The sequence below is a fragment of the Acanthopagrus latus genome, chromosome 23 (genome assembly GCF_904848185.1).
Source record: "Acanthopagrus latus isolate v.2019 chromosome 23, fAcaLat1.1, whole genome shotgun sequence".
Taxonomy (NCBI): Eukaryota; Metazoa; Chordata; class Actinopteri; order Spariformes; family Sparidae; genus Acanthopagrus; species Acanthopagrus latus.
The window spans coordinates 9,805,300-9,833,074 of NC_051061.1; the positions used below are offsets into that span (position 1 = coordinate 9,805,300).

The following is a 27,775-nucleotide window of genomic DNA, read 5'->3' on the forward strand; positions in this document are numbered from 1 at the left end:
TACAAACAACCGAACGCGTGAACTAATCCTGATATATGGCGCTTGTTCTTTTCACCGGGGCGCCTCGCCTAGGCAAATGAAGGCGTTTGCTGAGTCTCAGATGGAAATTGAAATAAAGTACAGAAGCTGTTTATTCAAAATTCCGTTGTGAATCATTTTATTGTAGCTAGTACGTTGCAATCCTCGTTTTAGTCAGTGTTTTGTCGCCTGCTGTATATGCACATTTTTGGTTCCATGTAGTCGGGTCACTATCGGCGTACGCCAGAATAAATTCGAGTGCAGCCTCTGAATTCCGCCTCTTGATTTGATCTTCAAAGTGCCAATCACTTCTTGGGGCGTAACTTTTTTTCAGAGCGCCAAAAAACTCCGTTGCTCTGATCCAATCTCGTTAAAATAACGCTTGATTCCAGAGCAAAATTGGTGGATTATTGTAGAGTCAAACTGGCTTTGGAGATTAAAAATATATATCGGCAAATGTATAAGGCATGACAGGAAAAGAAAGGCAATTGGTCCTTTGCAGTGCTTGTCTCTCTAACAATTGGCGGAGCGCACTGTCAATCAAATTTTAACCGTCGTCCTCATGTATTTCTGACCAATCAGAGGATTTGTTTTTGAGTTCTAGTGGGCGTGCCTACGCGCGTGGACAATCGAGCCGCAGGAACTGTCATCGGTAACAAGCTGGATGACTGCCGTCTGCTAGCAATGCTAGCCCGTGTCTCGATTGGGAATACCACCAGCAGGCTTCCACATTAGGTAATTCTTAAACTTTGATAGCTAACCATAGTTAACCAGTCGTCAGCACGTTTGAATGTCTGCATAAGACATTTGTTATGTTACAAGTAGGTTTTACCGTAACGTTATTGCTTGTTTCACTGCCGTAGAGTTAACGTTAGCTAGCCAGAAACAGCAGCCATGCTAGGTACCACGTTATGTATGGATGCGACTCTTGTATACACGTAATACAGCTTTCTACACTAACGTTAACAAGCACAGTCATTATAAATAATTTAAGGTATTACGTTATTGCACTTCTAAAGTAACGTCAGCCTTCGAACAAAATATGAAAACAGTTGTTAGACTACAGTGGTCACTTGGTTGCTAGGGCTGTAAGATTTCAGGGGAAATGTCAAGTAATTCTGTGACCTGGATTTCAGTGAGTTGCTGTCGAATTGGAGATTTATCTGAAACAAAACTGAAACGACTTTTTGTCGCTAAATTTAAGTCAAATAGTTGCATCAGTCTATGGACCCAACAATTAACTGAAGTTGTAAGATTCCAAGTCAATATTTATTAACTTTTACTATTAGTTTCGGACTCTCATTTCTTTTAGATCATTTATTCTTTGTGGCTCATGGGTTGTCTCTGTGATTTAGCGTTTAGGTGACAGAAAACAGGAGTGTGTCAGAATGTAGAAAGGGGGGTATTCCTTGTCATCTCTAGCCTCAAGCTACTCATATCAGATCAATCTGTCTTTGTTGAGCTTTATATCGCTGTCACTTTGCATCACCATCTGTCTGATTACTCAGAAATAAATGCTGAAAAATAATCGAGGAAACATAATATTATAAATAAACATTTGTTCATACGTTATCACGCTATCTCATAAATATAGTGTAATACACAAGGTCTTGATCCGCACAGTCGCACATAGCCTGGTGCACATTTTGACGTATGATCAAGTATTTGTATGAGGCGAAAGTAATGTAGGCTCATAGAGTATTGTCAAATAACCTCACCATAGCAGGATCTAAACTATAATTGGAATAGTTTTATAGACATCATTTTTGCAAGCGATGGTGACGTAGTGACAAGCAAAGTCCACTTGTACACACGTTAATAAAACTATCTACGCTTATCAATTCAGACGAGCCCACCTGGTACGGGCTACAGACAATTCTTCTTCAGTGCATGGAGTAAATGTCTCTTATTTGCAAGTGGCTCGTATAGTTTAATTTCTTGTTGCAAAGAAACGTTGAGTAATGTTGTTGCTGATAGAAAACAGTTGAACTGCGCAGAGAGTTCAGCTCAGTCGAAGCAAGAGCAAGGAGAGGGCAGAAAGCGTAGAGATCGGTCTAGGTTTTATTATGCTCAATTTGATCAGTATTTGCCAATCTAACCGGTCGGACTCATGGTGAAGAGAAAGAAGACGTCGCCTACTACCGAAGAGCACGAAAATGGGTAAAATTATGTTTGAAATAAACACTTTATTTAGAGGTCGAATGCACCGAGGGGTTTCGTTGTCGTTTCTGCAGGGCGCTAAACTGAAAAGCGCTCGCATTTGAATTTAGTTTAAATTAAACCCAGAATATCGCCCATCTGAGCCGAAAGATACTTGTAAAAACACTGCCGGCAGTTACTTAACTATTTAGGTTGTTGATTATATTTCATCTCAATACGTTAAATGCATATATTTGGTGTTGTTTTGTCGGGACTGGAGAGGGGATTTGAAACAAACAGCGGCGGCCATGTTGAGAGACAGTGAACGTCGTCTTTAGAAGTTAATTTTGCACACCGCTTTGCTCCAAATGTGAAATATTTTCCCTGAATGTGTTCTGGCAGCATGACACCGGGCTCCAGGGAGGGGATCGGTGTCGATGGGAGGAGGAATCCGTCCAGAAAGCCCGAAGGTTGCGACGAGGAGGAGAGCGGAGAGCAGGCGAGCGAGGAGCGCAGTACAAAGGGAGACGACGGAGTGGAAATTCTTAATCCATCAGCCACGGGTCTCAGCCCCGGTTCAGCTCCCGTCCTCCCAGCCTCTCCCCCGAACCGAACCGGGCTAAGCTCAACCCAGCATCCCCAGACCTCTGCGGAGCCCGCCCCTCCGTGTCACGACCAGCATCATTTTCTCCGATCAAGCGTTCGACCTCCGAGCAAACGGATCCGGAAGGATTCAATCGGCTCCACCATCAATGGCCATGGCGGGGCAAAATCGAAAGGTACTGTAGGTGACCAGCTCAGAGAAAAGTGTGCATAGGTGTGATTGGCAGGGGGTCTGCTCTTAGTTGTGTACAGTTTGCTCATCAGTGATTGCTACGCTGGCTGTGTTTTTGTTGCTGTGTACTCCCCCCGGGACACTGGGTTGTACTCTGTGTAGATCTGCGGCTGCTCCAGCATAAGTTGCAACACCATCCTGTGTGAAACCATTAATGTAAAAAAGAAGTAGTGTCATCGGCCAGAACTTGGGTATCAATTAGGATGTCATCTGACTATTTTCAGTCACAGTTTCATGTAAACTTTATGGCTTTAAATACACAGGGGTGTTATCGTGGTCCTTATCAAGTGAGTGTAGGAAAAAACAATAATAGGGTAGAGACTGAAGTTTTTCTGCTCAGGACTCTAAATGGAACAACAATTATTATATATTATTATAGAGAGTTGTTTCTAAATGTATATATTTTTTAATTTATTAAATATTTTACAAAGAGCAGGATCACCTTGTTGTCCTCAGCTAATTTAATTGATCCACTGATCAATCAAAATGATCAAAAACATGTTCTGTTTTGGTCATTTTGGAATGAAAATAAATGTGATTATGCACAATGTATCTGTCCATGTCATCACAGACAATGATGCAACATCATCTTAAATGATGCTAGCAATTCTCAGACACTTTCAGGGGTCAACTGAAATACTAGCTTTGAGTGATACAAGTATAAAACTAAAGCTACAGAAAAGCTTTACTAGGCTTTACTGACTAGTAAACACACTGACAGATTGCCTCTTTGAATAATCATAAACACTAAAGGATGACTGGCCTGATTCAATGTAAATGAGGCATCTCCTTCTGGGTCTCTATACTACCAAAATGGCCGGAGTCAATGAAGCGTGAGCCAGGAGCATTAATATCTTGTGTGTTTGGAACTGAGAGTTAAGCTACTTTGGGAGCATGTTATTGTAGTACTACACCAGCAAGCAGACACCTGTATCTGTAGGACTAAGAGGTAGTCCTTGTGTTTTTATTATAGAATTAGTGAGGGGTTATTACTGATTTGTTTCAGTGTGTATAATTATGGTGCCCTGCAATGAGAGAGAGTTTCTTCCCAAAAAACAAATAAAATTGTAAATGAACGGACTGGATCTGACACTATTAAACATTTGCAATATATTAATGAATACCCTGGCTCTCACAGATATGCCTGGTGGATTTCTTTCGTTGTTTATACTAATTGTTTCATCAAATTTATATTTAGATAGCTCAAGTGTCAACCAGTGAAGCCCTGCTTATTTTGATATGATGCTAAATTGGTCCACATCTTTTTTGAAAGAGACACTTCTAGGTTGGTGCCTATCAGCTACACAGATTTACATTAGAAAATGAATACCCTCTTCGGCTGGAAATCTACAGTTGTCTTAACATTGAGCAGCACTGCAGCAGTAACCGCCTCTGCGCTTGTCTTAATGCCTCCTGGCATTGTGCTCTGTGCCGGGGTAAACTTGGCCATTTGGAGCCCACCACGAGTTGGTTTTGGATCCGTGTGCTGTGGACCTGGCTGTAGGGACTGATTGCTTTTCCTGCCTGCTTGCCAGAGCAGAGCCACGGAGGGGGAAGCTCTGCAGGTTTTGCAGTGTAATAGCAGTGGGTGTGTGGCTTTGTGTGCATGTATTTTAACATTTCTCAAACCATGCACCTCACAACTACAGTTGTATTTTTATTTCATGCTGGCTGTGGAAAACAACCAGAATGGTCCACCAAAACATTAAGCTCAATCCTAACATTTTTTACTGTTATAATTCAGTTTTGTCTCAGTTTTTCCTCTTAATGTTTCATGGATGATGGATTTGTGGGCTCCCTTTCTCAATGCAACACAGGGGCAGAGAATGGTTCTTCCTCCCAGGGGACAGTGGGACAGTCAGGGCCTGTGGCTGGCTCCACAGGGGGAATGTCGAAGACCTCCAAGAGCCAGGGGTCTGCTGAGAAGGAGGAACAAGTTGGCAACCAGAAGAGGGCCCGGCGGCAGTGGGAGTCTTGGAGCGCAGAGGATAAGAACAGCTTTTTTGAGGGGCTCTACGAGGTAAAACCAGAAGGAGTGCCCTAGCTTAAATATGAACAGTAACTTCAACTTCAAGTCTTGGCCTGCATGTTTGCATTATATATCATTGACACTTAAAACCTAGTTAAAATGTCTCTTATATGTCTTTGTGTCTTTTGGCATCATCTCATCTACTTGGATGTTCAGCATGGGAAGGATTTTGAGGCTATCCAGAACAACATTGCAATGAAGTACAAGAAAAGAGGCAAGCCAGCCAACATGGTGAAGAACAAGGAGCAGGTCCGCCACTTTTACTACCGGACCTGGCACAAGATCTCCAAACACATTGACTTTGCCAACGGTAAGCTGCCCTTTATCCCTGCCAACCAAAAAAAAAAGGTGGGACCTCATTGAGTCTCAGTGAAGATGGAGGGTAGAGCATTATTTATTTATTTATTAGAGTTTATTTATTTATTTATTTATTTATTCTACAATGATAACATGCAACACATCATATCCTGTCTCAGTTACCCTTTTATATCCATTACAGCTGTCAGAATAGTTAACATGGCAGTTGATTATGTCTGGAAGTTGAAAGAGGCTTTTTATTAATTCAGTATGTCATGACAGGACAGCAGGTTGTGTTTAATTTCTTTTCATCTAGTCTAATATCTTCCAGGTCCACCTTTTTAACAGTTCCCACAGTGATGTTGAGAAAGCACTTTGTTGGGCAGGGACTCTTTGTCCCAAAACCTCCCCAGATAAGCCAAAAGCCTTTTCCACTCCAAAAGGCCCTGAGTGTCACTCCTGTGTTATCTTCATGTAGCACACATGTCTCCTGCGTTGCTGGTTACAGCAGTGTTGTGACTTGTGCCACCTGTCCTTCTCAGTTTACTCCAGGGTGCTGAAGAAATCCTCTCAAGAACTGTATGGTCTCATCTGCTATGCGGAACTGCGCAAAAAAGTTGGAGGATGTAAGTCAAGGCTGTACATGTTAATGGCAGCCTGTTCTAAAGTTGTTTTGTGTGCATTTGTTTTTCTGCTGTTAGTCTGAGACACAAGGGATGTGATTAAAAACTGCATGCTCCCACTCTTGAGGGACAGCTGCTCCTGAGGGATGGCGTTGTAAACGTCTCTCTGGCTTTGTGTTGTGTCTTTGGCAGTAATGGATGACAAGAATGTGGCAAAGCTCAACGAACTCATTCAGCAAGGGTAAGTCAGGAGTTGACTTCAAAAACTGAATTGCCAACTATGTTTACATTCACACATCTGGCAAGGATTTTGTTTTGATCTTAAGTTCTGTATTGCATCCACAAAAACACAGTTAAGCTTTTGGCCCATGACTAAATCAGTCATCAAATGTTTTTGTCATTGTGTACAACCCATGCAACTGATCAGTGAAATCTGTACAAGTCAGTGTTTCTTTGAGATATTAGAATACTTCTACAGAGTGACGATAAGCCTTCATAGAAAGGTGTATTATGATCCAGAAAGATTCCCCTTAAAAATACACTGAAAACTTTCTTGCTCTAATTTTTCTTTGACCAGGGCCACCACCGTACGCTCCAAAGGGAGGAACCTGCGAATCAAAGCGCCCATGTGCCGTGCACTGAAGAAACTTTGTGACCCAGATGGTGAGCATATGCCTGCACAGATGCTCAGCATGTACAGTACATACCAAATAAACAAACATCAGTGCTGAAAATGTAAACCATGATGATGGTGAGGCACAGGGTCTGTGGGGGCGGGGTTTTTTGGCAATAACAATGGCGTGTGCACTAGTTTCCATGGTGACTCTGTGGGAGCAAAGTGAGGAGGAGGAGCAGGAGGGAGATGATGGAGATGACTGATCAGACCAGCTGTAATCCAGCTCCCTTGTTCAATAACAGTCACTCACCAAACTTAGAGAAAACATTTGCTTTACCCCGAGATGGAAAATTAGAATTTGCCTATTTGCCTAGTTTCTAGGAGAACATACTCTTAAGCAGTTGTAGCAGTTTTGTACACATTATTGTAGTACTGTTGTTACTCTTAAGGTTCAATTAACTTTTCAATTTAAGAGCACTTAAGAGTCGTTATTTACCAAGTCTCCTTTTGTTTTTGTGACGTGGCAGGAGTAAGTGATGAGGAGGACCAGAAGCCGGTGCGTCTACCTTTGAAGGTGGCTGTAGAGCTCCAACCACGCAGTAACCACTCCTGGACCCGCGTTCAGAGCCTAGCCCACAACCCTCGTCTCAGGTAAGGAAAAAGAAAAACCTTTTCAAAAGCATATCTAAGAATTTCTTGTGAGAGTAATGCAGAAATATCATGACTGTTTAGAATAAAAAAAAATAAATTTTGCCAGTGTTTTACAGGATCAACTCTCTGATAGTACAGCTCAATAATGCATTACACGTTGGCAAATCAATTACAGCTGTATGCGTTTGCTTACTGTGTGCATCATCAAGAAGTTTGAAAATGTTGTCTGTTTGTAGCTGAAGCACAACTACACTATACCACAAGACTGACTCAATTGATTTTTATCCATATTTTGAAACAAAGAAATCTGTGCTTTGTGTGAAAATGGCCTGCCTAAATCTTGAGGACACGTGTATAGTTCATCAATGTCGTTAACGGGTTTCAGCACAACCCCCTACAGATCACTGGCTAAAGTTAATTTATATGTACGTATGTTTCCTCATTATGGTTTGTTAAGAACCCACAAACTAAATTAGCCAGCCCACTGCTGTTCACCTCTGTCTTTACATGGCAGTTTGGTAATCAATCTCTTCTGTCTTTTCTAACCCAGGATGGTGGTGGAGCTCCACAGGAAAGTGTCCAGCCTCATCGAGTACCTGAAACAAAAGTGGACATACCATGACCAGCGGATTGTATCCTTTAAAACATCAAATGATTTGCATCTTTATAGAGCAGCAAACTGTATGATGTAGAGACATCACATGTTACATACATAACTATTTTGTAAACAATCAATTTTTTCAGTTAATCATGGGATATAACAAAATTCACATATATAACAAAAGTATTTTGTACCTCACTCTGTCCTGTGATACCTGTTTTATACAGCCACTGCTACTGCATTACTGTATGTTGCACAGTACATCATCTTTTAAAATCATCTTTGGTATAGGACTTAGAGCAATGTGTTTGCACTTCAGCCGTAAACATTTGTGAAGTCCTTAACGCTAACGCTTCAGCTTAAGAGTCTAATGGAGAGGGAAGCTCTGGAGGGCGGCCAGTCCAGTTCATTCTCTCCCAGCAAATCCCAGCAGGAGGAGCTCTTTCTTTTTCCTGCTGAGAGCAGCACCTTGACCACACTGCCTGGTGTGGCACGTGTGGTCCACTCCAAGGCCTCATGCACTGTACACTGGCTAGAGAGTGGCAAGAACCGGCCAAACGCCAAGGAACTGCCGGCTGCCCAGATTCTGGGTATTCACACGGCTCCATCATCTCGTACTGGCACCAAATCTGGGCGCGGGGGCACCGCTGCTGCTGGGGCCGTTGGTGCTTCACTGACTGTACTGGGTGATAGTCGTCGAACTGAGACCCTTAACCCCGAATCTGCACAAGACAGTGCTGCAAAAGTGGAGGAAAAGAGACCTCAGTCTGTTTCTGTTCCTGCGTTGTCTCAGCAGACTGTGGCCCCTAGGGATGAGGGAACTTGTATGGGACCCTCTGAGGGGGCAAAGACCTGTACTGGAGTAGAGGCCAGTGTTGGTTTAGCAGTGACCAAAAGCGTGGAGAAGCTGTGTAGTGGTACAGAAAGCTCATCGGAGCAGTGCAAAGAGGAGCAGAGCACCAGCACCTCCTCTCCAGAGGCCAACCAGACTCCTCCAGCCAAACACCCAGTGACTGGTTCAGAGGAGGGGATGTCGCAGGGTTCTGCACCTGCAGCTAAAGAACGTGCCGTGGAACAGATCAGAGAGGAAGGCTGGAGTGCACGAGACGCAGAGAATGTCACCCTGGCTGAGCTCTACTTGATGTTTGGGAAGCCTGGCAAACTGCAGCTGGAGTATGAGTGGCAGCCCGTGCCAGTTGCTTCCAACAACCAAGAAAATGGACAAGCCTCAGCCCAGCCAAAGCCCAACAGAACACATCGTGTTCTGCGATGCCTGCTCAAGCTGGTCGCCACAGAGGTCAATCCTAAACCTCTGGTAGGGATTAACTGCTACTTCTCACAATGTTGTTGCTGGTTCCCAGATAGCTACTTTAATGTGTACTTTTGGACAAAAAGTTCAAGGTGATTTAGTTGTCATTATACAGCACACAAAATGTAAGTTAGTTTTTCCTTCATGATTCACAAACAAAATCAAGTCAAAGTCATCAAGTCAAATTTAACGGACAAACAAGAAGAATTTTTATTTTTGAATCCCAGTGGCATGAATGAAGAATGCAAGTGAAAATGAACATTATAGTCCTTAATCAGATGCCACAGTGAGACACCAGTATGTACGGTGCTAATTCCTGTGGATTCACAATTCAGAATTGCATTGCCTAGTCAATTCATCCACAACGAATCCTCCACAGATCAATAAAGGACAAACTCTGTTGAATTATATAGCAATGTAAATGTAAAGCTGATGGTGTCAGTTAATGCAACTTCTGCTTCAGGCTCCAGAGCTGTGTTCCACGGCCACATCACCGCTCAAGACCCATCAGGAGGAGCAGAACCAGGCCCTCACACCTCCAGGGAAGGGGCCTATCACAGGCGTTCGCAGCCCCAGTTGTGGCCGGCAGCAGGCTTCTGTCAGAGGAGCCAAGTTACACCTGCCAAGTGCTGGAGCATCGGGTATGTATCGCTCCATGTCATATACTCTGAATTTGCTATAGGCACTGGATGTGTATTTTACCTAAGTGTAGCTGATGATCTGTAAAGACTGTAGAAGCTGCCTATTGTACCGCTTTTGCATAACAAAATCTTGTTTGGATTTAAGATGGCAGAGACTGGTTAGGACCATTAATCATATCTCGCACATCCGCTTTGTTTTTCTTGACCCATTAAAGTTAGCTGGGACTGATTTTCCTGATAATGTGTTTCCTCTGATGGTGCTGTAGTTGTTTTTGTTTGAGAATGGAAAATAATGATGTAGTTCAACTCCTTTTTGTATCATGAGTGATTTATACTAATTTTGTATTCCATATTTATCAAATATTGCTAAGTAGTCCATGACAAATAAATTGTAATTGCTTGCGAGCATGGAGCATGTTCAGAAATGACCACGAAGACTTACTGGCTGTTTTTTTTTTTTTAATATAGCTTTATTTATTTTAAGCTTTATACCTTCCTCACATGACATATATTACTCCACACTCTCCAGGTGGACGCAACCTCCCCCGCTCTTTGCTTGGGACAACTGCAGCTGCCGACTCAGAGGGCGGTGTATTTGCAGTGCCCACCACGCTTCCCCCCAACAGCTCACGACACAACCGGATGTTTTCCCCCAACAAGGAAGCTGAGCTGGCCCTGAGACAGCAGCTCGACTCTATCAGTGTAAGACAGAGCAGGTCTTTTTTTTTTTTTTTAAACACAAATTGTAGGAAAACTAAATTGATATGTCATCCACAAGAATACGCACAAATATAAATTAATTGTATTTATTTAATTTTTTTTGCAGATGCAGTCAGATCTTTTCCTTTCTAGACAGAGAAAACCTCGAAACAGGCAACTTCGGAAACCGCTTGTAGTTCAGGTAAGAGAAGAACAGAAGGATGATTACTTTAACTTTGGAAATTGGTTGAATTCTATCACTGTAATAGTCTACAAGTACTGTACTCTGGACTCTGGAAGTAATCTGGTGCGTCATAATGGACTTAAAGATGTGTATAGTTAAGTTACTTCCATAATCTCCACAGAGAACACTCCTACCCCGAACTACAGGAGATACTCCTCAGCATGTGTGCTCTTTCTCCATCCTCTCCAACTCCTCTGCCACAGGTACTCTGCAGACATCATGATCCTAAAGTACAATTTGTTGATAGGATGCAAATGTTTAAACTGTCACATTCTTGAAAGCAGGCCCTTGAATAGGCTTCTTCATGTGTAACCTTCGGTAAACTTCTCTGCAGATTTGTGTTTTGTACACAACTTAATGTTGTTTCTCTTTTTCAACAACAACTTTACAAATATCTCGCTCTCTAACTTCCTGTTTCTTCCCTCAGGAACTGGATCCTTCCGGCCAATCCACACACGCCTGGCTCCTTCCTCCCGCCCCGCCCTGTCCAAAGTTTCCCCTGCAGCGTCCAGCTCTGCAGCAGCCAGCCAGCTCTCCAGTATGTGCTGCTTTTTTAATGTATCTATTTTTCAGGTTTTATGTTTTATTGATATTTTGTTAAATGCTAAATTTTATGATCCACTGTTGAAGTTTTTAGTTTATCCTCTCAGTCATTCTTTACCCTCTGGTAGCACACATAGATATGCCTTTTTCAATTACAAACCACACGTGTGAATGTCCTGTTGTGTGCTGCATGTGTGAGCAGGCAAATCAGGATGATATCCTGATCTGATTCTCTGGATACTGTCTGGAGTTCATATGTACAAGAGTTGTCATACATTTTGAGTTACTCTCTTTAAGGTGTCAGAGTCATAGTTTAGGGCACCAGTGATATTCCTATTAATCAAGGTTTTGTCAAATTAAGATACTTCTGTGTAAGACACTAGTAGCTGGATTATCTGGATTTTTATCCAAAATTGAATTCCAGTCTCAACATGTATAATAAAATGACTGCTTCCCACATGATCTCTGTCAGTAGATACAATTTTGAACAAGCGCTCTTTTGTTTGGGCTAAAAAGAAAAAACAGAAGAAGAGTGACTGAATGTTTTTGTCCTATTGCCCCTGCTTTAAACTTTTTTTTAATTGAAATTGTTGCTGAGGTGAATTGCCGAAGTTAATATTTTTCTTTATATGATCCATCTTCACATGCTTGTTTCAGGGTTAAATCTTATCAGGTGTGTGCTGATGTAACAAATCCCTTGTGTTTCTAAACTGTTAATACTCTTTCAGGTGCCATTGACCTGGCAGCTAAGTCTGCAGGTATCATCCCTGGAAGTCCCTGTCGGGAGCTGAACTCTCCCTCAGTTGACAACAGCACCCTGCTCACCACCACACCCATTGTTGATGCTGAACCAGACGCTCAGCTCCTCCAGCACAATGTCCCTGAGGTGAGCAGCACACACTGACATACACAAATCAAGATGAACTTGGAGCTATAAGTTATCTTAATAACCAGAGCAGTACTTAAATTATTGATAGTTTCATGAAGAAATGTCTATTCTTAGTTGTTAAATTGAAATTGAATGAACTTTGTCTGTCTGAAGCAGCAAAAATGTCTTTGATCTTACCCAGGTTAATATGTTAAATCTTTATTAAACAGAGCTGTGTTTCTTCTCACTCTTGCGAATGACTCTGGTTATTGTCAGAGTGTAGTCCAGGTTTTTAATTGATTTTGAAAATACAGAACAACATTCCTTGCAATGGTATGAAAACACAAAATTGCTTTAATATCACAGCAAATAATAACAGTGTGATTTCAGACCTTCTGTATACGTATATTATATCTACTTCTCTTTATCCTGTAGGAAAACACAAAGATTTCCTATTACTTTTACTATAAATCACACTCAAATTCTGTGAGTGTCTTCGGTATCTGCCGATACCAGCTTTAGAATTAAATATTGGCATAGGCCCTAAATGATCATCTCTACTGATATGTCAGGCTGATGAGATGAGGTTTTCTTATTGTGCTCAGTAAAGTAGTATAGTAGCACACATTTTGATAAGCATTGTATTCCTGCATATGTAAGTTGCCATCATGATGAAATATGCATAACCATATGTTAATTCCGTAACAGGAGAGACTTAATGTTTTCTGCAATAAGTTGGAAAAAACTATGCGCATATATTTGTATCGGCAATCGGCCAGAATGAGGTCACTTAAAAGCAGATCGATGCTAGTTGAACTTGGGTCTGACAGTCTGCAGTACAGCCTGAATGCAGGTCACGTCTTTGTAGGATATACAGTGTAGCCTACTCAGTAAATTATGGATTGTGATCAGGGAATGTGCTGTTTATTATTGTAGAAACCATAACATACAGATGTTGAGTCGCGATCACATTTTTGGTGGTTTTGGCAAATTTCTTGTGATACTGTCCAAGATTTGCATTGTGATTAGCGTCCCTCTGTGCCAGTGGAGTTCATTCCATGCCTTACATAGTGTTGTAATGAGCCCAAATTGTTTTGCTTTACAGCAAGGGTCAGATGTAGTTTTGGTTAGATAGATAGAAACACATGCATGTTGCAAAACATTTTGACCAATAAGCATGTTGGAAAACTAATTTGTTAATAAACCTTAACAACAACAATCTAACAAAGCAGCCTTGATTAAGTGTCTATTACTGAAGTGTCTGTTATGTCTATTGTCTATTCCAAAGAACGGTGTGCCTCCACCGTCTCCTGGGGTGACGAGTGGTGGGGACTCTCTCCTCTCTCCACCCAGCGTAGCATCGCTCCTGGACATCTCTCTCCCTGGCCCCCCTGAAGAGGCTCTCGCACCTGGAGAACCGCAGACACACATCAGCGACTCCATCATCGAGCTCGCCATCAATTCTGGCCACTACGGTGCGTGCCTGTGATTCTATCCTAAATGCTAATGTACAAGTGGAAACCTAAAGTGGGTTTTATTTATTTGAGCTAAAACTACATGGTTTTGTTTTGTTTGTTTTCATGAGGAACACCTGTGTTGCATGTGGGCCAGTATGAAATCATGTGAAATATCTCATGGAAGAAATATGTTGACATACAACCAACTAAACTTGTGAGACATGCTGCCTGTTGAGCAGTGCTCCTGTAAACTAATTCCTGTTTGCATGCTCTGCTGCAGGTGAAGAGGCTGCTCTCTCTCCAGCCAAACTGAGTAACAACGACAGCTCCAAACTGTTGGCCTCGTCTCCTTCAGTCAGCCCGTCCAGAGGCTGGATCCCATCGCCCAGCCACGACCCCCAGTGGTACCCCAGCGACTCATCTGACTCCACGTTGGGATGCCTCCTCTGTAAGGCTTTGTCTGTCCTAATGAACATACACAAGCAGATAAGATTATAAACCTTTTTTTTCTAATCCGCTGAACTCTGTGTGCTGCAATCAGTCCAAAGAATTGATAGATGAGCAGCTTTCTCAAACTGACTGTAAATCAATGGTAGCTAAGTTAATAAAGGCACAACACATTCTATTTTGAGTAAACCTTAATGAAAAACTCTTTGTTGCTTTCCAATATATTTTCTCTTATTATCCCACACTGACACAGCTGAAGCCTTTCTCTTTCAAGTCAGAAGACGACTTTGTTTCCACTGTTTATGTGCCTATTCACTGTCTCACTGTTTGCCTCTTGTCCTTCCAGCCAGCATGGTCTCTCCTGATAAGGGCAGGCGGACCACCCTAACACCCTCCGGCCCCTCCAGTGGCACAGCTTTGCTTGGTCCCAGTCTCCTGGACTGCAACTCCCATGATTCCTTTCAGTCCCGTGGCCTTCCTGATGTGGCAGAAGTAAGATGAGCCCTTTACTCCAAGATTGTATTTTGTGTTTTATTCCTTATACTTTTTATAAGGAATATATACTCCGCCAGTCTGAAAGAATGGCTGAGTTAGATGAGTCATGTCTGGCCGCTGGTGCTAAAGCCAGCAGCCGATTAGGTCGGCTTAGCATAAAGACTGGAAACGGGTAAAACAGCTAAACTGGCTCCCTCCAAAGGTAACAAAATCCACCTGCCAGCACCTGTAAAGCTTAGTTATCAACATGCTATGTCTCGTTTGTTTAACCTGTACTCATTGTTCTAAGGCTCAAGTGTAAATAACAAAAAGTTAACACTTTGTTTTGGCTGGGAGGTAGATGGATTTTGTTATCTGTGGACAGAGCCAAGTTCGTAATTTTTATGTTAAGTTAAGCTATCTGGCTGCTGGCCGGAGCCTTATTTTTGAAAAGACAGATAAATTAATGTTATCAATCTTTTCAACTTACTCCAAAGTGAATTAGTATATTTCCCATTATACAAAACTGTTCCTTTAGCTTCCAAAGGCTCAATAGGAAATGTTTCATCATTTTGCAGTTGTTATTGTAAATTGAAAGCTCTATGTTTGTGCTTGCAGATGGACTCCCAGCTTGCCTGCATGATGAGTGAGAGCAGCGTGGACTACATCGCTCGCTTCAACGACCTTGCTCAGGAGCTGGCTGTGACTGAACCCTCCATTCCACCGCCCTGAGGAGTAGAGCCTCAGCCACCTTGCTGCCACCTGGAGGAGGGGTTTCTCCTCTCTGTCTAGACTGTTGTCACACCGTCTCTTCTACTTTGGAGAACAGATGTCTGTGGAGAAAGACCACCCCCCTTAAAGCCATCCCTGCCCTGTTTGTAAAAGTGCAATAATAATGGTGAACCTTGACCATTGTTCAAAGCAAGTTTGAAACGAGTTGCTTCGCTGAACCATTGTTTAAGGTGAAATGCCCTTTAAAAAACACTTTAGAAAATCAAATGCGTTTACAAAACACAACCTCATGTACAGGAAAATACTATGCCATATCTGAACAAAATATTTTCACTGATCTTTTATGTCTCTTCCTGCTCTTTGTGTGTGTGTGCGCGCGCGTGCGTGTGTGTGTGTGATGTCTAGTCTGTCAGATGAAGCCCCAAAATGTGTAAATCCGCCAAAATGTGCAGTTCAGATCCCAGCTGGGGGCAAAAAGCCGCTGGAGGATGCTTTTGTTTAACTTATGTCAGTAAGAACGAGGATGGTGAGACACTTGTCAGTTACTGTTGCAGCAGTGGAGCTCAACACAGCAGGGCGGGTAGAAGTAAAATCATTTCATACTGCCCTCCTTTTCACATGCTCTTGAACTGTTCAGGTTTTATTGGTTGCAGTTTAGGAACACAGCCTGCCTCGTGTGTTTGTAATCAGGTTCGTCACGTTTTAAGGTCACATGCTAAATGGCAGCTTTTTGTCAGTCGACTACGTTTGGTAGTAGCTCTACAGATGTGCAGCTACTAGCCTTGAATTGTATGCTGAAATCATATAGGAGTTCAGTGTCCATCGCCAGTTGCTTCTTGCTGTTCTCATCACTTTCAGTGCATGCCGAGGATAAAAAAAAAAAGGCAATGTTCTTCCTCACTTGCTGTTTCTCAGTTACATCCCCAAATCATTCATTTTAGTTTGGTTTTTAATAAACATGTCACAGTGGTTGTTTCCTTCAGAGACTAGGACAAATAACATTGTTCATTTATGTTCCTCATCTTACACTTCGAAGAAGCAAGTCAAGCTGTTTCCTTAAGTCAAGGACTGAACGGAGACACCCGTATCCCATGATGTGACCAACTACATATGGATTTTTCGTTGACAGACAAAATGTTAAAATTGTTCAAAATTTCCCAGTAGTGTTTCACTCTGTTTAAACTCCACAGAAGCGAGCAGTCAGAAGTTATGAAATCAAACACTAAAGCCATAGTTGACACTCCTTATTTAATTTATTATTTTTTTTCTTTTTGTTGTGCAGTCTCTCTTTAATTCATAAAGCTTCTGATCGGTTGTGCTCAAAACATTAATACCCCGCTGACTAGTACTGATACTGGATGCTAACAAAACACTATGGCTAATGTCAACATGTTTTTGGCTTGTTAGCATTACAATGTACTGTTGCATTTGTTCTCCGAGTTTCAATTTACCAGCACCATCAAAATGCAGTATTGTGAACATTTAGTCTCACTTACATGTTTATCTTCATCTCTGAGTGTAAATTGTAAGAGAGCTCTTGTTATTATTGCAGAAATGGGAATGTTAGTCTCGTTTAAAGCACCTTGAGGGCTTTGAATCTACAGTGTTAAAGCTCTTGCTATGTTTCCTCATTTGTGACAGACACCTGAAAAAGACTTAATCTTCTCACTCTCGATGAAAAAAAACCACGAGGATGATTCTTACATAATAAACAGCAGGTTTAGTCTTTGAATCTGGCATGTTTTTATTCTTTTGGTGTACAAATTTAAATTCCAGTATTCACTGCGTTTTTGTAACATAATGTAAATTGTTATTTGGACTATTTATTGTTAACATTTCGGAAAAAGGTGTTTGTTTAACTTAATATTAAGATGACATCTAAAAAGGAAAAACCTGTTTAAAGTTTTCAGTTTGTAAAAGGTGTTTTTATTCTGTGTATAAAGATAGTTTAAAAAAAACTGCCTGTTTTCTGTGTATGTACTTTGGGGAGAATCTGTTCCGATGAACATTTTTACAGTGTTACTTTAGGCCTTTGTGTTCTTACAAACAACTCTGCTAACCTCATACTGAATCCCCCAAGATCTTTTAAAGAAAAGAAATGCTCGCCTATTAAAATAACACAAACACATTTAATTGCCTGTACAGTAATATACAGGATGGAAACATTGTGATGACACAGTTGTAGGCCTCTGGGCTCAAACAGGAAATCAAACTTATGATTAATAATGTTTTTCTTCTAATCAGAAATTAGCAGTATTTTCTTCCTCCGCATTTATAAAAAGCATTTTATTTTAAGTAATTTTCAGCAGTTTCCTCTCTATGCCACATTGTACAGATGTTGCAGACACATAACTGGTGCTCTACCAAATCTCTTAAGAAAGACACAATTGGTAGTGTAAAGTGTTTTGTTGTCATCATCAGTGTTGTGGATAGACCCTTTGTTGAAACAATTTATGATACTTTAGTAAAACCCTGCATCCTGTTAAGTTGTTCTCATACACATACATCTGCTGTTCACATAGTCCACATGGGCAGCAGTACATTTTAATGTTAACAAATAAATCTCATTTCTTGTTCACTCCTTAAAATGTGAGGCTACAGGCTTTTAAGGAAGATATTCATGAGTGGGACAGTGAGAGGAAAATAATAGATAAAATTACCCAGACTTGATTATTTAAAGGACCATTGTGGAGGATTTGGTGGCATCTTATCGTTGAGGTTAAAGATCACAATGAATTGAGCAACCCTGATCTCCCCATTCCCTGCAGGGGCTGCTGCAAAAGGCTGTTTTGTTCGTCCTTTCTAGGCTACTGTAGAAACACTGTGTACTCCATGGGAGAGGACTAACAGAAAAGCTTAGTTTCAGGTGACTTTACAAAAATTAAAGCCTTTCAAATGTTATATTCCATTTTTGCCAGAGCATCTTTTTTAAAAAAAAAAAGGTTTGTTTTTATTTGACACAAATATCTGTATTTCCACCAGTAGATCCTCCTACATCCTCCACACTGGACCTCCAACAGCTAAGTAACAGGTTAAACATTAACACTCTTATAGATAACAGCTTGAGCATTTTATTTGTAATCCAAATTCATGTAAAGGTGTCAAGTCAATTCAACGGCATTACATGCTCACAATTGAACAGTTTTCAGTCTTGCTAGTAAAACACATTTGCAGGTCCCACTTCTAATCCCTGCGACAGCCTTACAACGCAAAGGTCTCTGCTGTGTTTCGGAGGCTATACAAGTAACACTGCAAGCATGTGTCTTTAGAGAAGAAGTGGTACTAGCTCAAGAGATCAACATCTCCTGTCCGTTTGGCCTCCATGTAAAGCAGCCAGTTTCCTGTTTCGGTCTGTGTGCATCTAACATGCCTCCTTTTCAGAGCCTCTTGTTCTTCTCCTGCTGCCGCGTCACTCTTCTTTAGGTTTCTGCTCTTTGCGAGCACGAGAGGACATGAGTTTGAAGAAGAGCGCAGGCCACAGGGTGCGGAGGTAGATGGCTAGATTGGGCAGAGGTCCCGCCAAAACAACATCTTTGCTCCTCTGGCGGACAGCCTTCAGAACGGCCAGAGCCACTTCCTGCGGATCACGACCCGTCGCCGTGGTTTTATCCAAAACTGAAACACAAGAACATGTTGCATCAGTAACACAGGGAAGTCAGGAGGTCGACTAAAATACAGAAAAATGTTTAAAGTGTATGCTGTATTGTTTAACTTTATGATTTTTTATCTTCTTCATACTTGTCCTTTTGCATCCCCTTAAAGTCTTTAAGTAACAGGGTGGCACCCAAGTGGTAAATGCAGGTGTGTTTCTGGACCTCACTCTGTGAGGATCCAAACAGTGTCATCTATGACATCCATGGATTCTCACTTGTTTTTGTAGTTAGCAATCCTTTCTTTGCTTGTTCAGCCACAGTAACTGTTTAGCTGCAATGCTAGCAGACACCAGAAAAAAACAATACCCTGATTCACACACAAATGAGGTGAAAAAAAAAACCCTGTCTCTAAATGCAGCCACACTTGTTTCACCACCGATTCGAATCAACCTCACCTCCATACTTGGAGCCGTCTCCAGTGACAGCGTTGACCGACAGGTTGGTTCGGATGTACCCCGGGCTGATCACAGTCACTGGAATCCGGTGGCGCTCGATTTCGGCCCGTAAGCAGTCGAAATAGGCCTGGGTGGCGTGCTTAGAAGCTGCATCTGAACACAGTGTGCATAAAAGTCCTGCTTCATTTCCAATCAACCCCACCGATTGAAAGAGCTCTTAAATATTTGTTTGCTTTAATTAAATGGGGAAAAAACAACTTACAAGCTGATCTGTAGGGAATGGCTATCTTGCCTTGGACACTGCTGATGACCACAATGTGACCACTGCGCCGGCGAACCATTGAGGGCAGGAGAGCTGTGAAGGGGGGAAAGAAAAATTAGTAGGTGGAGGAACTGCAGCAGGTGTAAAACAGTGTTCATCTCCTGAGAAATCTAAAAAATGGCCATGACAATCTAGCTCTCATTTCTGACGTTTTGATCAAAAAGTTCAGGCCGCACTCCTCACTCACCTTGAGTGAGAGCAATAGGCCCAAAGTAATTTGTTTCCATAACATCTCGCTGAACTGAAACGTGGGTATCCAGTATATTGCCACGGTAGCTGATTCCAGCATTGTTGATGAGGACATCCACTTGTCCATAACACTTCAGGATCTCCTCTGCAGCTCTGTCCACTGTGTCTGTGTCAGCCAGGTCAAATATAACAGTGCTGGGAGTGTAAGTCTGGTGGTTGAACAGAAGAGTTATTTCACACCTCACAGTCAGATAAACCCATCTCTGTATGCCCGTATTCTAACTGTTCTATGATTCTTGGAGCTTAAAAATAAAGGAAAGAGCTGCAAAAAAGTTTTTTTTTTTTTACTTCAACTACTGAATTTCTAGTGGGTAAATCTCAGCAGCATACGCACCTGCTGCTGTGAACCTGTTGAGCTCGCTGTCAGCTCCTTGACCACCTGCTGCAGACGGGCTGCATCTCGTCCACACAGCACCAGGCGAGCCCCTGCGGCGTGGAAGACCCGTGCACACTCTGCAACACAGATAACACACCCCTTGTTCATGGTGACTATGACGCACTTGCATGACAACAAGACACATGTTAATTAAAGTTCTCTAACTACTACCCAACTCGAGGGGAATGTTTGCTTATCAGTGTGATGTGATTTGTAGAGAGCATCTACATCTAAATTGAAGAGAACAAAAAAAAAAAAATCAGCAGAACGCCAACCTTTCCCCAGTCCAGAGCTGGCCCCTGTGATGACCACCACGGCATCCTGCAGAGCCGCTCCTGGTCTGAGGCGGGCAAGGATTCGATAAAGCAGCAGGACCCCTGCACACGCTAAAACCAGCTGAAGCACTCCTCCGCCCATGACGCGCTCCATGGCTGACAGTCACCCTCTTTGCTCCGCACGAGCTCCCTGCAGACACAAGTTGAAAGAACTGAATTATGAAAAGAAGAGCAACATTACACAATTCACATCCATTCATTGCAGAGAAGTCACACTTCTTCAGATTTTATTATCTGAACATAATCTAAGTGGGTCATCTCAACACACTTTTTCATTATTTTTACAGTTTTATAGGCTAAATGATTTATCATTTAGAAAATAATGGATATTTCATTTTGCCAAAAAACCAACTGCTTGTTGCAGCATTATTCTTTGGTTCATAAACTAGTTTCGTGAGCAAGAACCATATTTGGATGCCAAAAAACAAAATGGGGCTTTGGACAAGCCTGGTGGAGCGACCTTGACTTGTGTGTTCCATAAGCCCTCAAGCCCCCCATGCTAAAGGGATTTTTTAATGTTTTAATGTTCGGTGCATTTAGTTAAGCCTCTTCCACTTGTCCTGTCTCCAAAGCACAGCACAAACAACCAGCATGGCAACAGTGACAAGTATAAATATATCATGACACACACACACACACACACACACACACACACACACACACACACACACACACACACACACACAAGCGATGAACTGTTTAGGACAGAAGTATCTACAATATCGTATAAGGATGAAAACTCAAAGTGAATATAATATGGAGTTTAGTCAATTTATAGCCATAATAATAGTGGCTAACAGTGCATATTATTGATAGTGATTACCATATAGTTGGATATTGACCAAAGTGAAATGGGACACAGTAGAAAAATACTGTGCATACTGTCCATATTCACACCAAAGATTAAGCAGATTATAGATTGGATCTGATTTGACGATATTCTGGAGCACTATGCTGAAATAATCTACCTATTTATTAGGAAAGTGTGCTTTTCTCTAAATCACTTGAACTACTGAGGCTGAATTCAGTGTGTGTGTGTTTCATGAGGGCATGTTAACATTGAGAATTAGTTGGTGAAATGCATCAACTAGAATGTTTAGTGACGCCAACCTGGTTTAGTAACGATGACGATAACGACGGCTACTTGCACATTTCACAAGAGCACATAATATATATTGGGTCGGTCAGACGTTGAAACATTTACTTAGAAATGAGAAACACAAAGAGCTTGGTGTGCACTGAATAGGAAAGCTAGCTAAAGCAGATGGCTGGGAACGCTAATGCTAATGCTAGCTAGCTTCCACACTGTAATACACTAACATTACATATTCTTGTGTTCGTCTACAGTCAAACTCACCTCAGTTGCTGTCTTGCTTTACTACACAGCAGCGTGAATCGGGGATGTGAACAGTTCCGGGGTCTTCTCTCAGGGATCCGTCCGACCGGAGTTTGTTTCTAGGGGGACTACCGGCTGTGCTACCCGCTAGGAATTATGGGAGTTGAAGGCTCCCATAATTGAGCCAGTTGGTACAACTGAGGTCATGTTATACGCTATATTGCCAAAAGTATTCACTCACCCATCCAAACAATGGCCACAGGTGTATAAAAGACAACACTTAGGCATGCAGACTGTCTCTATAAACATTTGTGAAAGAATGGGTCGCTCTCAGGAGCTCAGTGAATGGCAGCGCGTGACAGGATCCCACCTGTGTATCAAGTCCAGTCGTGAAATTTCTTCGCTCCTAAATATTCCTCAGTCAGATGTCTGTGGTATTATAACAAAGTGGAAGCGATTCGGAAGGATAGCAACTCAGCCACGACGTGGTAGGTCACATAAAATGATGGAGCGGGCTCAGTGGATGCTGAGGCTCATAGTGTGCAGAGGTCACCAACTTTCTGCAGAGTCAGTCACTACAGACCTCCAAACTTCATGTGGCCTTCAGATTAGCTCAAGAACAGTGCGTAGAGAGCTTCGTGGAATGTGTTTCCATGGCCGAGCAGCTGCATCCAAACCATACATCAGCAAGTGCAATTCAAAGTGTTGGATGCAGTGGTGTAAAGCACGCAGCCACTGGACTCTAGAGAAATGGAGACATGTTCTCTGGAGTGATGAATCGCACTTCTCCATCTGATGAACGAGTCTGGGTTTAGTGGTTGCCAGGAGAACAGTACTTGTCTGACTGCATTGTGTAAAGTTTGGTGGAGGGGGGATTATAGTGTGGGGTTGTTTTTCAGGACCTGGGCTTGGCCCCTTAGTTTCAGTGAAAGGAGCTCTGAATGCTTCAGCATACCAAGAGATGTTGGACAATTCCATGCTCCCAACTTTGTACGAACAGTTTGGGGATGGCCCCTTCCTGTTCCAACATGACTGCACCAGTGCACAAAGCGAGGTCCATAAAGACATGGAGGAGAGAGTTTGGTGTGGATGAACTTGACTGGCCTGCACAGAGTTTTGACCTCAACCTGACAGAACACCTTTGGGATGAACTGGAGCGGAGACTGAGAGCCAGGCCTTCCTGTCCAACATCAGTGTGTGACCTCACAAATGTGCTGTTCCCATAAACACTCCTAAACCTTGTGGAAAGCTTCCCAGAAGTGTTGAAGGTGTTTTAGCTGCAAAGGGAGGACCGACATCATATTAAACAGTATGGATTAAGAATGGGATGTCACTCAAATTCATATGCGAGTCTCAACACAGGTGAGCGAATACTTTTGGCACTATAGTGTATGTAGAGTATGTACACACACACACACACACACACACACATATATACACAGATCCTAACTATTAATTAACGGAACTTGGGATTCTAGTACCATTTACAATTTTAGTACACGATAGATCACCTTTGGCCTGTGACCCACCATTAAGTTTTAGTTGAATATCCAAGGGGAAAACTGGCCACCCCTTGTCTAATGTGTGCATAATAAGGGGACATCAGACTTTTTTTCCTTAAAGGGATAACAAAGTCATGGTAATAACTGGAGAAGGGGTTAGCTTTTACCATAACTGTCAACATCCCAATGCTACCTGAACTAAGTCAGCAGCCCTTAAAACAGTTAATAAACATACAGTCATCAATCAGCCCAACTTAATTGGATCAGCACTAGTGTCAGCTGACAGACAATTACCCTGCTCAGGTCACAAATCAGCAATCTAAGGAGGCTTTTTCAGGTCATTTGTCAGCGTACTCATCCCTCTGCTTCAGTATTGATGTCTCTGCTCACCCCATACAGGTATCTTGTATGGTTTTGCATACTCTGTATGCATAAATGTATTCTACGCAACTTCAAAATGACACAGGAAATGTATGGGCTGCAGAATTCTGTCTGTGGTTTACCAGGTCCAATACACAGCAAATCTGACTCAAGGCTGAGGTTGCAGCTCAATGTGTCAAACTGAATTTCATCAGCCAAGGCCTCAGTTGTATGAGCTGCTGGCAGGTGCTTTCATACACTGAGCACAATTATTTAAAAAAAAAACTATAACTGACCAACGGAAGCACCATTTACTGATTTAAAAAAATGATAAAATCATCATAAGCAGCCTGTTCTACATTTCAGGATAATAGTTTGATATTTATCAGTGTCAAAAGTTTCATCAACAACTCAATCAACACTCTTCAGTTTAAACCAATGTGAAGCATATTATAGCTTCTATATTGTGATGAGGGAAAGGCAAAACATTTTTTGTGATTGACTGCTAAAAATCACAGATGTCTGTTCACTTGTGTGATCACACTACTTACTGAAACACCTCCAACATTTAGAAACCTTGAAGCAATTTCACAGATTTAATTCATTTCTGATACATTGTTTAATAGAGCTTTTCAGGGATTTACATGAAATTCTCTTCAGGAAACTCTTAATGAACAGATGTACCATAAAAGGTTTTAATTCACTAATGTCCTGCTGTCAAAGAAATAAAAGTGTTTGAGGAGTCATTTAAATAAGGACATTTAAACAAGACTTACTTTTTAAATCAGTGCCTATAAAGCAATTAGTGTGACTCATAAAATTCACCCAATTCACATCTGAATTCCACTTTATTCCACTTAATCCATACTTATTTTCGCTTATTATAATCTCCCGGGTCCCCAAATTTATAATGACAGCAGCTCATCAAAAGCACCATTGGAAAAATAAATGCAAGAAATTATGTATTTAGAATTTGCTGTGTAATTTTTATCTGTAGTGTCAAATAGTGTCTATATTTAAATTTCAAGTGTGATAGTTTGGCTTAATTTTAATACAATATACATTATTAGAAACATGTGTGAGGTGTGACTTTCCAAATGTTAGTATTTTGTCCGATAAGGACTTTGACCCACAGCATTCTCACATAAGATCTGACTTGCACTCTTTAAAACAAGAAGTTCTACATGAACAAGACACAATTTCAAATAAGTTGCGGGTATTTGCGCTTTTTAGGACATCACATAGAATCCATTTAATGAAAAAAGTCAAATAAAATACAGAAAGTGAGTTTGAAATATCCTAATGTTTAATGAAAGGATGATGTACTGATCAGCAAGAAAGGGGTACAGTAAAACTACGAGAGAAAGGGGAAAGAGCTTGGTACTCAAATCATGACGTCCGTTTCAAGTCAATACAATTCAGTCCAGAGGAGCTGCTGTCATACCCTTGTGCACTAGCATGTCGTGTGTCAAGGATACAGGTGGAGGGCGAAGGGCAGAAGACGCAAGGGTACTACGGAGATAAGTGTGCTGTAGTTGTCACATGGAAGTAAAGGAAATGTAAGGGAAAAAACAATTCTGTCTAGTTTTAACTATATCCCTCTGATCAAAGTTCAAAATGGAAGCACCCACTACATGTGTGGAGCTTAATGCTGGGCCAGATCGTGACTTCCACTTTTCTTACATCTGGGGGTGAATAGGTTCTTTTTTTGTTTGTTTTTTCCTTTTTTCTGTTGGTTCTTAAACCCTCTTCAAAGTGCACTCATACCGCATAGAGTTCGTAGATCTTCTTGGCGCAATACGCCAGGGCAGCCAGTGCTATCGTATTATGGAGTCTCTTTCTGTGGACGTCATCCCTGCGTACCAATACCACGGGCGTCGAGGAGGTGAGCGTATGCAGGGGCAGCCGCGAGAGTTTTTGGCTGTCGTATTCCACCTGATACTTGCAGCAGGGGTCAAATTGCCATGAAATCCCGTAAAGGGCGGAGCAGGCCACACTGAGGGCACCAGCGGGCAGCGCCACATAGCGCGAGTATTCAGGAGGCAGTGAAAGTGGCGTCAGGAGGCAAGCGGCGCCCGACAACACGGCCGTCTTGTGCAGGCAGTTGCCCACGGTAATCCATCGGGCCGTCTCATCTCCGATGCGTGTGGGCTCGATAACAATGTATTTATACTGGGCCTCCAGTGCCTGCTCCAGCTCATACTCAAACTGGTCCTGCGCATTCTCCCCGTTGTAGATCTCGTGCACAATGTAGCAGTCTGTTGCTGCCATAACTCCCCTGCGGAGAAACAGAAACACCAGCAAAGACAGTTTGAGAAAGGATGGAGAGCAGTGTAACACCAACAAGGCCATTTTTCATGAATCTATGAATAACACTTGTCTAGAAAAGCTAAGAAAAAAAGGGTTTGTCAATTAAATTTCCAAACCGTTAAGCACACCAAAACACATATGTCTCACCACCATAACAAATAATCTGTAACAGTCGCACATAAATCCTGTATTTGATTTAGGTGAATTTAAAAATAAAAATAAAAAAAGAGGCACATAAGATATCTGCTAAAAATTTTCAATATAGGATTTATTGTTTATCTGCTGCTATTAATCAGTAATCCATGGTACTGTACTAACTACATGACATAACTACATTACATACAATTCCAAAGGCATGATGACATTGAAAATTACGTTCTTGAAGAAAGGTTTGTGTCTGTGACCTTTAAAATATAAAATGAGGTGATGAGTGAGCATGAGCAGATTTACAACATTTTGAAGCCCATTTTAACTTGCCTTTTTTGTGTCTTCACTATGTGTGACTCCACGTTTTGATACCAATAATTTCACATGTGTAGGCCTCGGTTTGATGAGTCATTTGATGCCACGTTTTACACAGATTATAAAATTTTAAAATTACCAAACTCTTACAAGTTTTTAGAGGTCAACTGCTGTCAAAAAATGCCTGAATGAGAAATATGGAGTAACTCAAAAGTACCCTACAATGCTTTAATATTGTAAATTGTTGTATTATGCTGTTATGGATCGTCTCATATATAAGGTCCTAACACCTCTATAAACTAATGTGTCCGTTTATTTGTAAGTCACCTTTAGATATGACAAGTAAACATGTGTGCATCAGTGTCAATACTCTGAGGCCTGCTATTGCATGTTGACAACCAAACCTTAACAAATAAATGGACAAACCATAAGTTTATTCTGCCTCAAGACAGCGGGGCATTTGCTTAAGGGGTTAAAAACCTGGCGGCGCATCGAGCAATAGTGCAAATCATTTTAAGATCAACGTGTACGGGACACAATGTACCTGAGCGTCGGTTAGATAGCATTGGCTAACTCTCATGGTACAAAGTTGGAGTACTGGGCAGCTAAGTTGAAGACCGTTTTACTTTGAGAACAGGTCGACAAACACAGCGGACAAAATTGTTAGCTCTGCCAGGATTGTGTAGCATGAGAGCAGTGGCATTTGACATCAGCGTCTGCACCCATGCACGGCCAAACAAAACTTTTCCCACCAGAAATCGCTTGGTGTGAAATAACCAAAACATCACATGAGCAGCTAGTTTGTTTCCTTGCTAACGTTAGCTAACTGTACACGTTAGCCAGCTAACGTTAGCTAACCATGGGGTAATATTCCGACTTGTCGTTTTGGCTTTTAACTTTGAATCCAAAACGACATGCATGTTCGGGTTCCCGCGAATGGTGTCCGCTACGAAACAATGCATCATATTAAAACATTTTCGTTTAATGACCAAGATGTGGAGTAACTGACCTCTCCCTGCTTACTGGGACACCGCGCCTCCTTCCCAGCGACGCCATGTTGGAGATACAACCGTGATTGCAGTTGACGTATGACAGAACCCTGCTTTCTGGGTAATGTAGTGTGTCAACGCAGCCGGGGCGTCATTTGGACTCGAATGCCGACTACAATTCCCTCGATCCTTTTAAAAGCAGCGTACCTGCCGTCACGTATTTTATAATAGCACAGAAGTTTGAGAGGTCAGACCATATTGTT

The 27,775-nt window shown here is 41.8% G+C and overlaps 3 protein-coding genes across 4 annotated transcripts; 1 reads left to right on the forward strand and 2 right to left on the reverse strand.

Moving 5' to 3' along the window:
• The first annotated feature begins 594 nt into the window (after positions 1-594).
• cramp1 (cramped chromatin regulator homolog 1) lies at positions 595-17,247 on the forward strand. Of its 2 annotated transcripts, none has more exons than XM_037087894.1 (20): positions 595-753; positions 2,560-2,936; positions 4,810-5,012; positions 5,178-5,331; positions 5,861-5,944; positions 6,134-6,182; positions 6,519-6,604; positions 7,085-7,208; positions 7,759-7,840; positions 8,168-9,124; positions 9,582-9,759; positions 10,289-10,461; positions 10,586-10,660; positions 10,824-10,905; positions 11,130-11,240; positions 11,974-12,131; positions 13,402-13,588; positions 13,851-14,018; positions 14,364-14,509; positions 15,110-17,247. In XM_037087894.1, exons 2-20 carry the CDS (start codon positions 2,561-2,563, stop codon positions 15,221-15,223), a joined length of 3,507 nt encoding a protein of 1,168 aa, XP_036943789.1. In that variant the 5' UTR covers positions 595-753; position 2,560; the 3' UTR covers positions 15,224-17,247. The 2 variants fall into 2 exon arrangements, with proteins under 2 accessions (XP_036943789.1, XP_036943788.1); XM_037087893.1 differs by lacking the exon at positions 595-753 and adding an exon at positions 1,895-2,178.
• A 243-nt stretch (positions 17,248-17,490) lies between these two features.
• Positions 17,491-22,052, reverse strand: dhrs7b (dehydrogenase/reductase (SDR family) member 7B). The gene is made up of 7 exons (XM_037087895.1): positions 21,911-22,052; positions 20,494-20,683; positions 20,177-20,295; positions 19,781-19,991; positions 19,534-19,626; positions 19,272-19,424; positions 17,491-18,838 (listed from the first exon to the last, which is right to left on the reverse strand). The coding sequence occupies exons 2-7, from the start codon at positions 20,645-20,647 to the stop codon at positions 18,633-18,635; spliced, it is 936 nt and encodes a 311-aa protein (XP_036943790.1). The 5' UTR covers positions 20,648-20,683; positions 21,911-22,052; the 3' UTR covers positions 17,491-18,632.
• A 2,528-nt stretch (positions 22,053-24,580) lies between these two features.
• On the reverse strand, positions 24,581-27,686 carry tmem11 (transmembrane protein 11). The gene is made up of 2 exons (XM_037089983.1): positions 27,533-27,686; positions 24,581-26,029 (listed from the first exon to the last, which is right to left on the reverse strand). The coding sequence occupies exons 1-2, from the start codon at positions 27,577-27,579 to the stop codon at positions 25,513-25,515; spliced, it is 564 nt and encodes a 187-aa protein (XP_036945878.1). The 5' UTR covers positions 27,580-27,686; the 3' UTR covers positions 24,581-25,512.
• Between the last annotated feature and the right edge of the window lie 89 nt (positions 27,687-27,775).

Coding starts and splice junctions, on each gene's coding strand:
- cramp1 (XM_037087893.1), top strand. CDS start 2,129: ATGGTGAAGAGAAAGAAGACGTCGCCTACTACCGAAGAGCACGAAAAT. Junction 2,937..4,809: donor TGGCGGGGCAAAATCGAAAG/GTACTGTAGGTG, acceptor AATGCAACACAG/GGGCAGAGAATGGTTCTTCC. Junction 7,209..7,758: donor GCCCACAACCCTCGTCTCAG/GTAAGGAAAAAG, acceptor TTTCTAACCCAG/GATGGTGGTGGAGCTCCACA.
- dhrs7b (XM_037087895.1), bottom strand. CDS start 20,647: ATGGAGCGCGTCATGGGCGGAGGAGTGCTTCAGCTGGTTTTAGCGTGT. Junction 20,296..20,493: donor CAGCTCTGGACTGGGGAAAG/GTTGGCGTTCTG, acceptor TCTGTGTTGCAG/AGTGTGCACGGGTCTTCCAC. Junction 19,992..20,176: donor CAACAGGTTCACAGCAGCAG/GTGCGTATGCTG, acceptor TTCAACCACCAG/ACTTACACTCCCAGCACTGT.
- tmem11 (XM_037089983.1), bottom strand. CDS start 27,579: ATGGCGTCGCTGGGAAGGAGGCGCGGTGTCCCAGTAAGCAGGGAGAG. Junction 26,030..27,532: donor GTCCCAGTAAGCAGGGAGAG/GTCAGTTACTCC, acceptor GTTTCTCCGCAG/GGGAGTTATGGCAGCAACAG.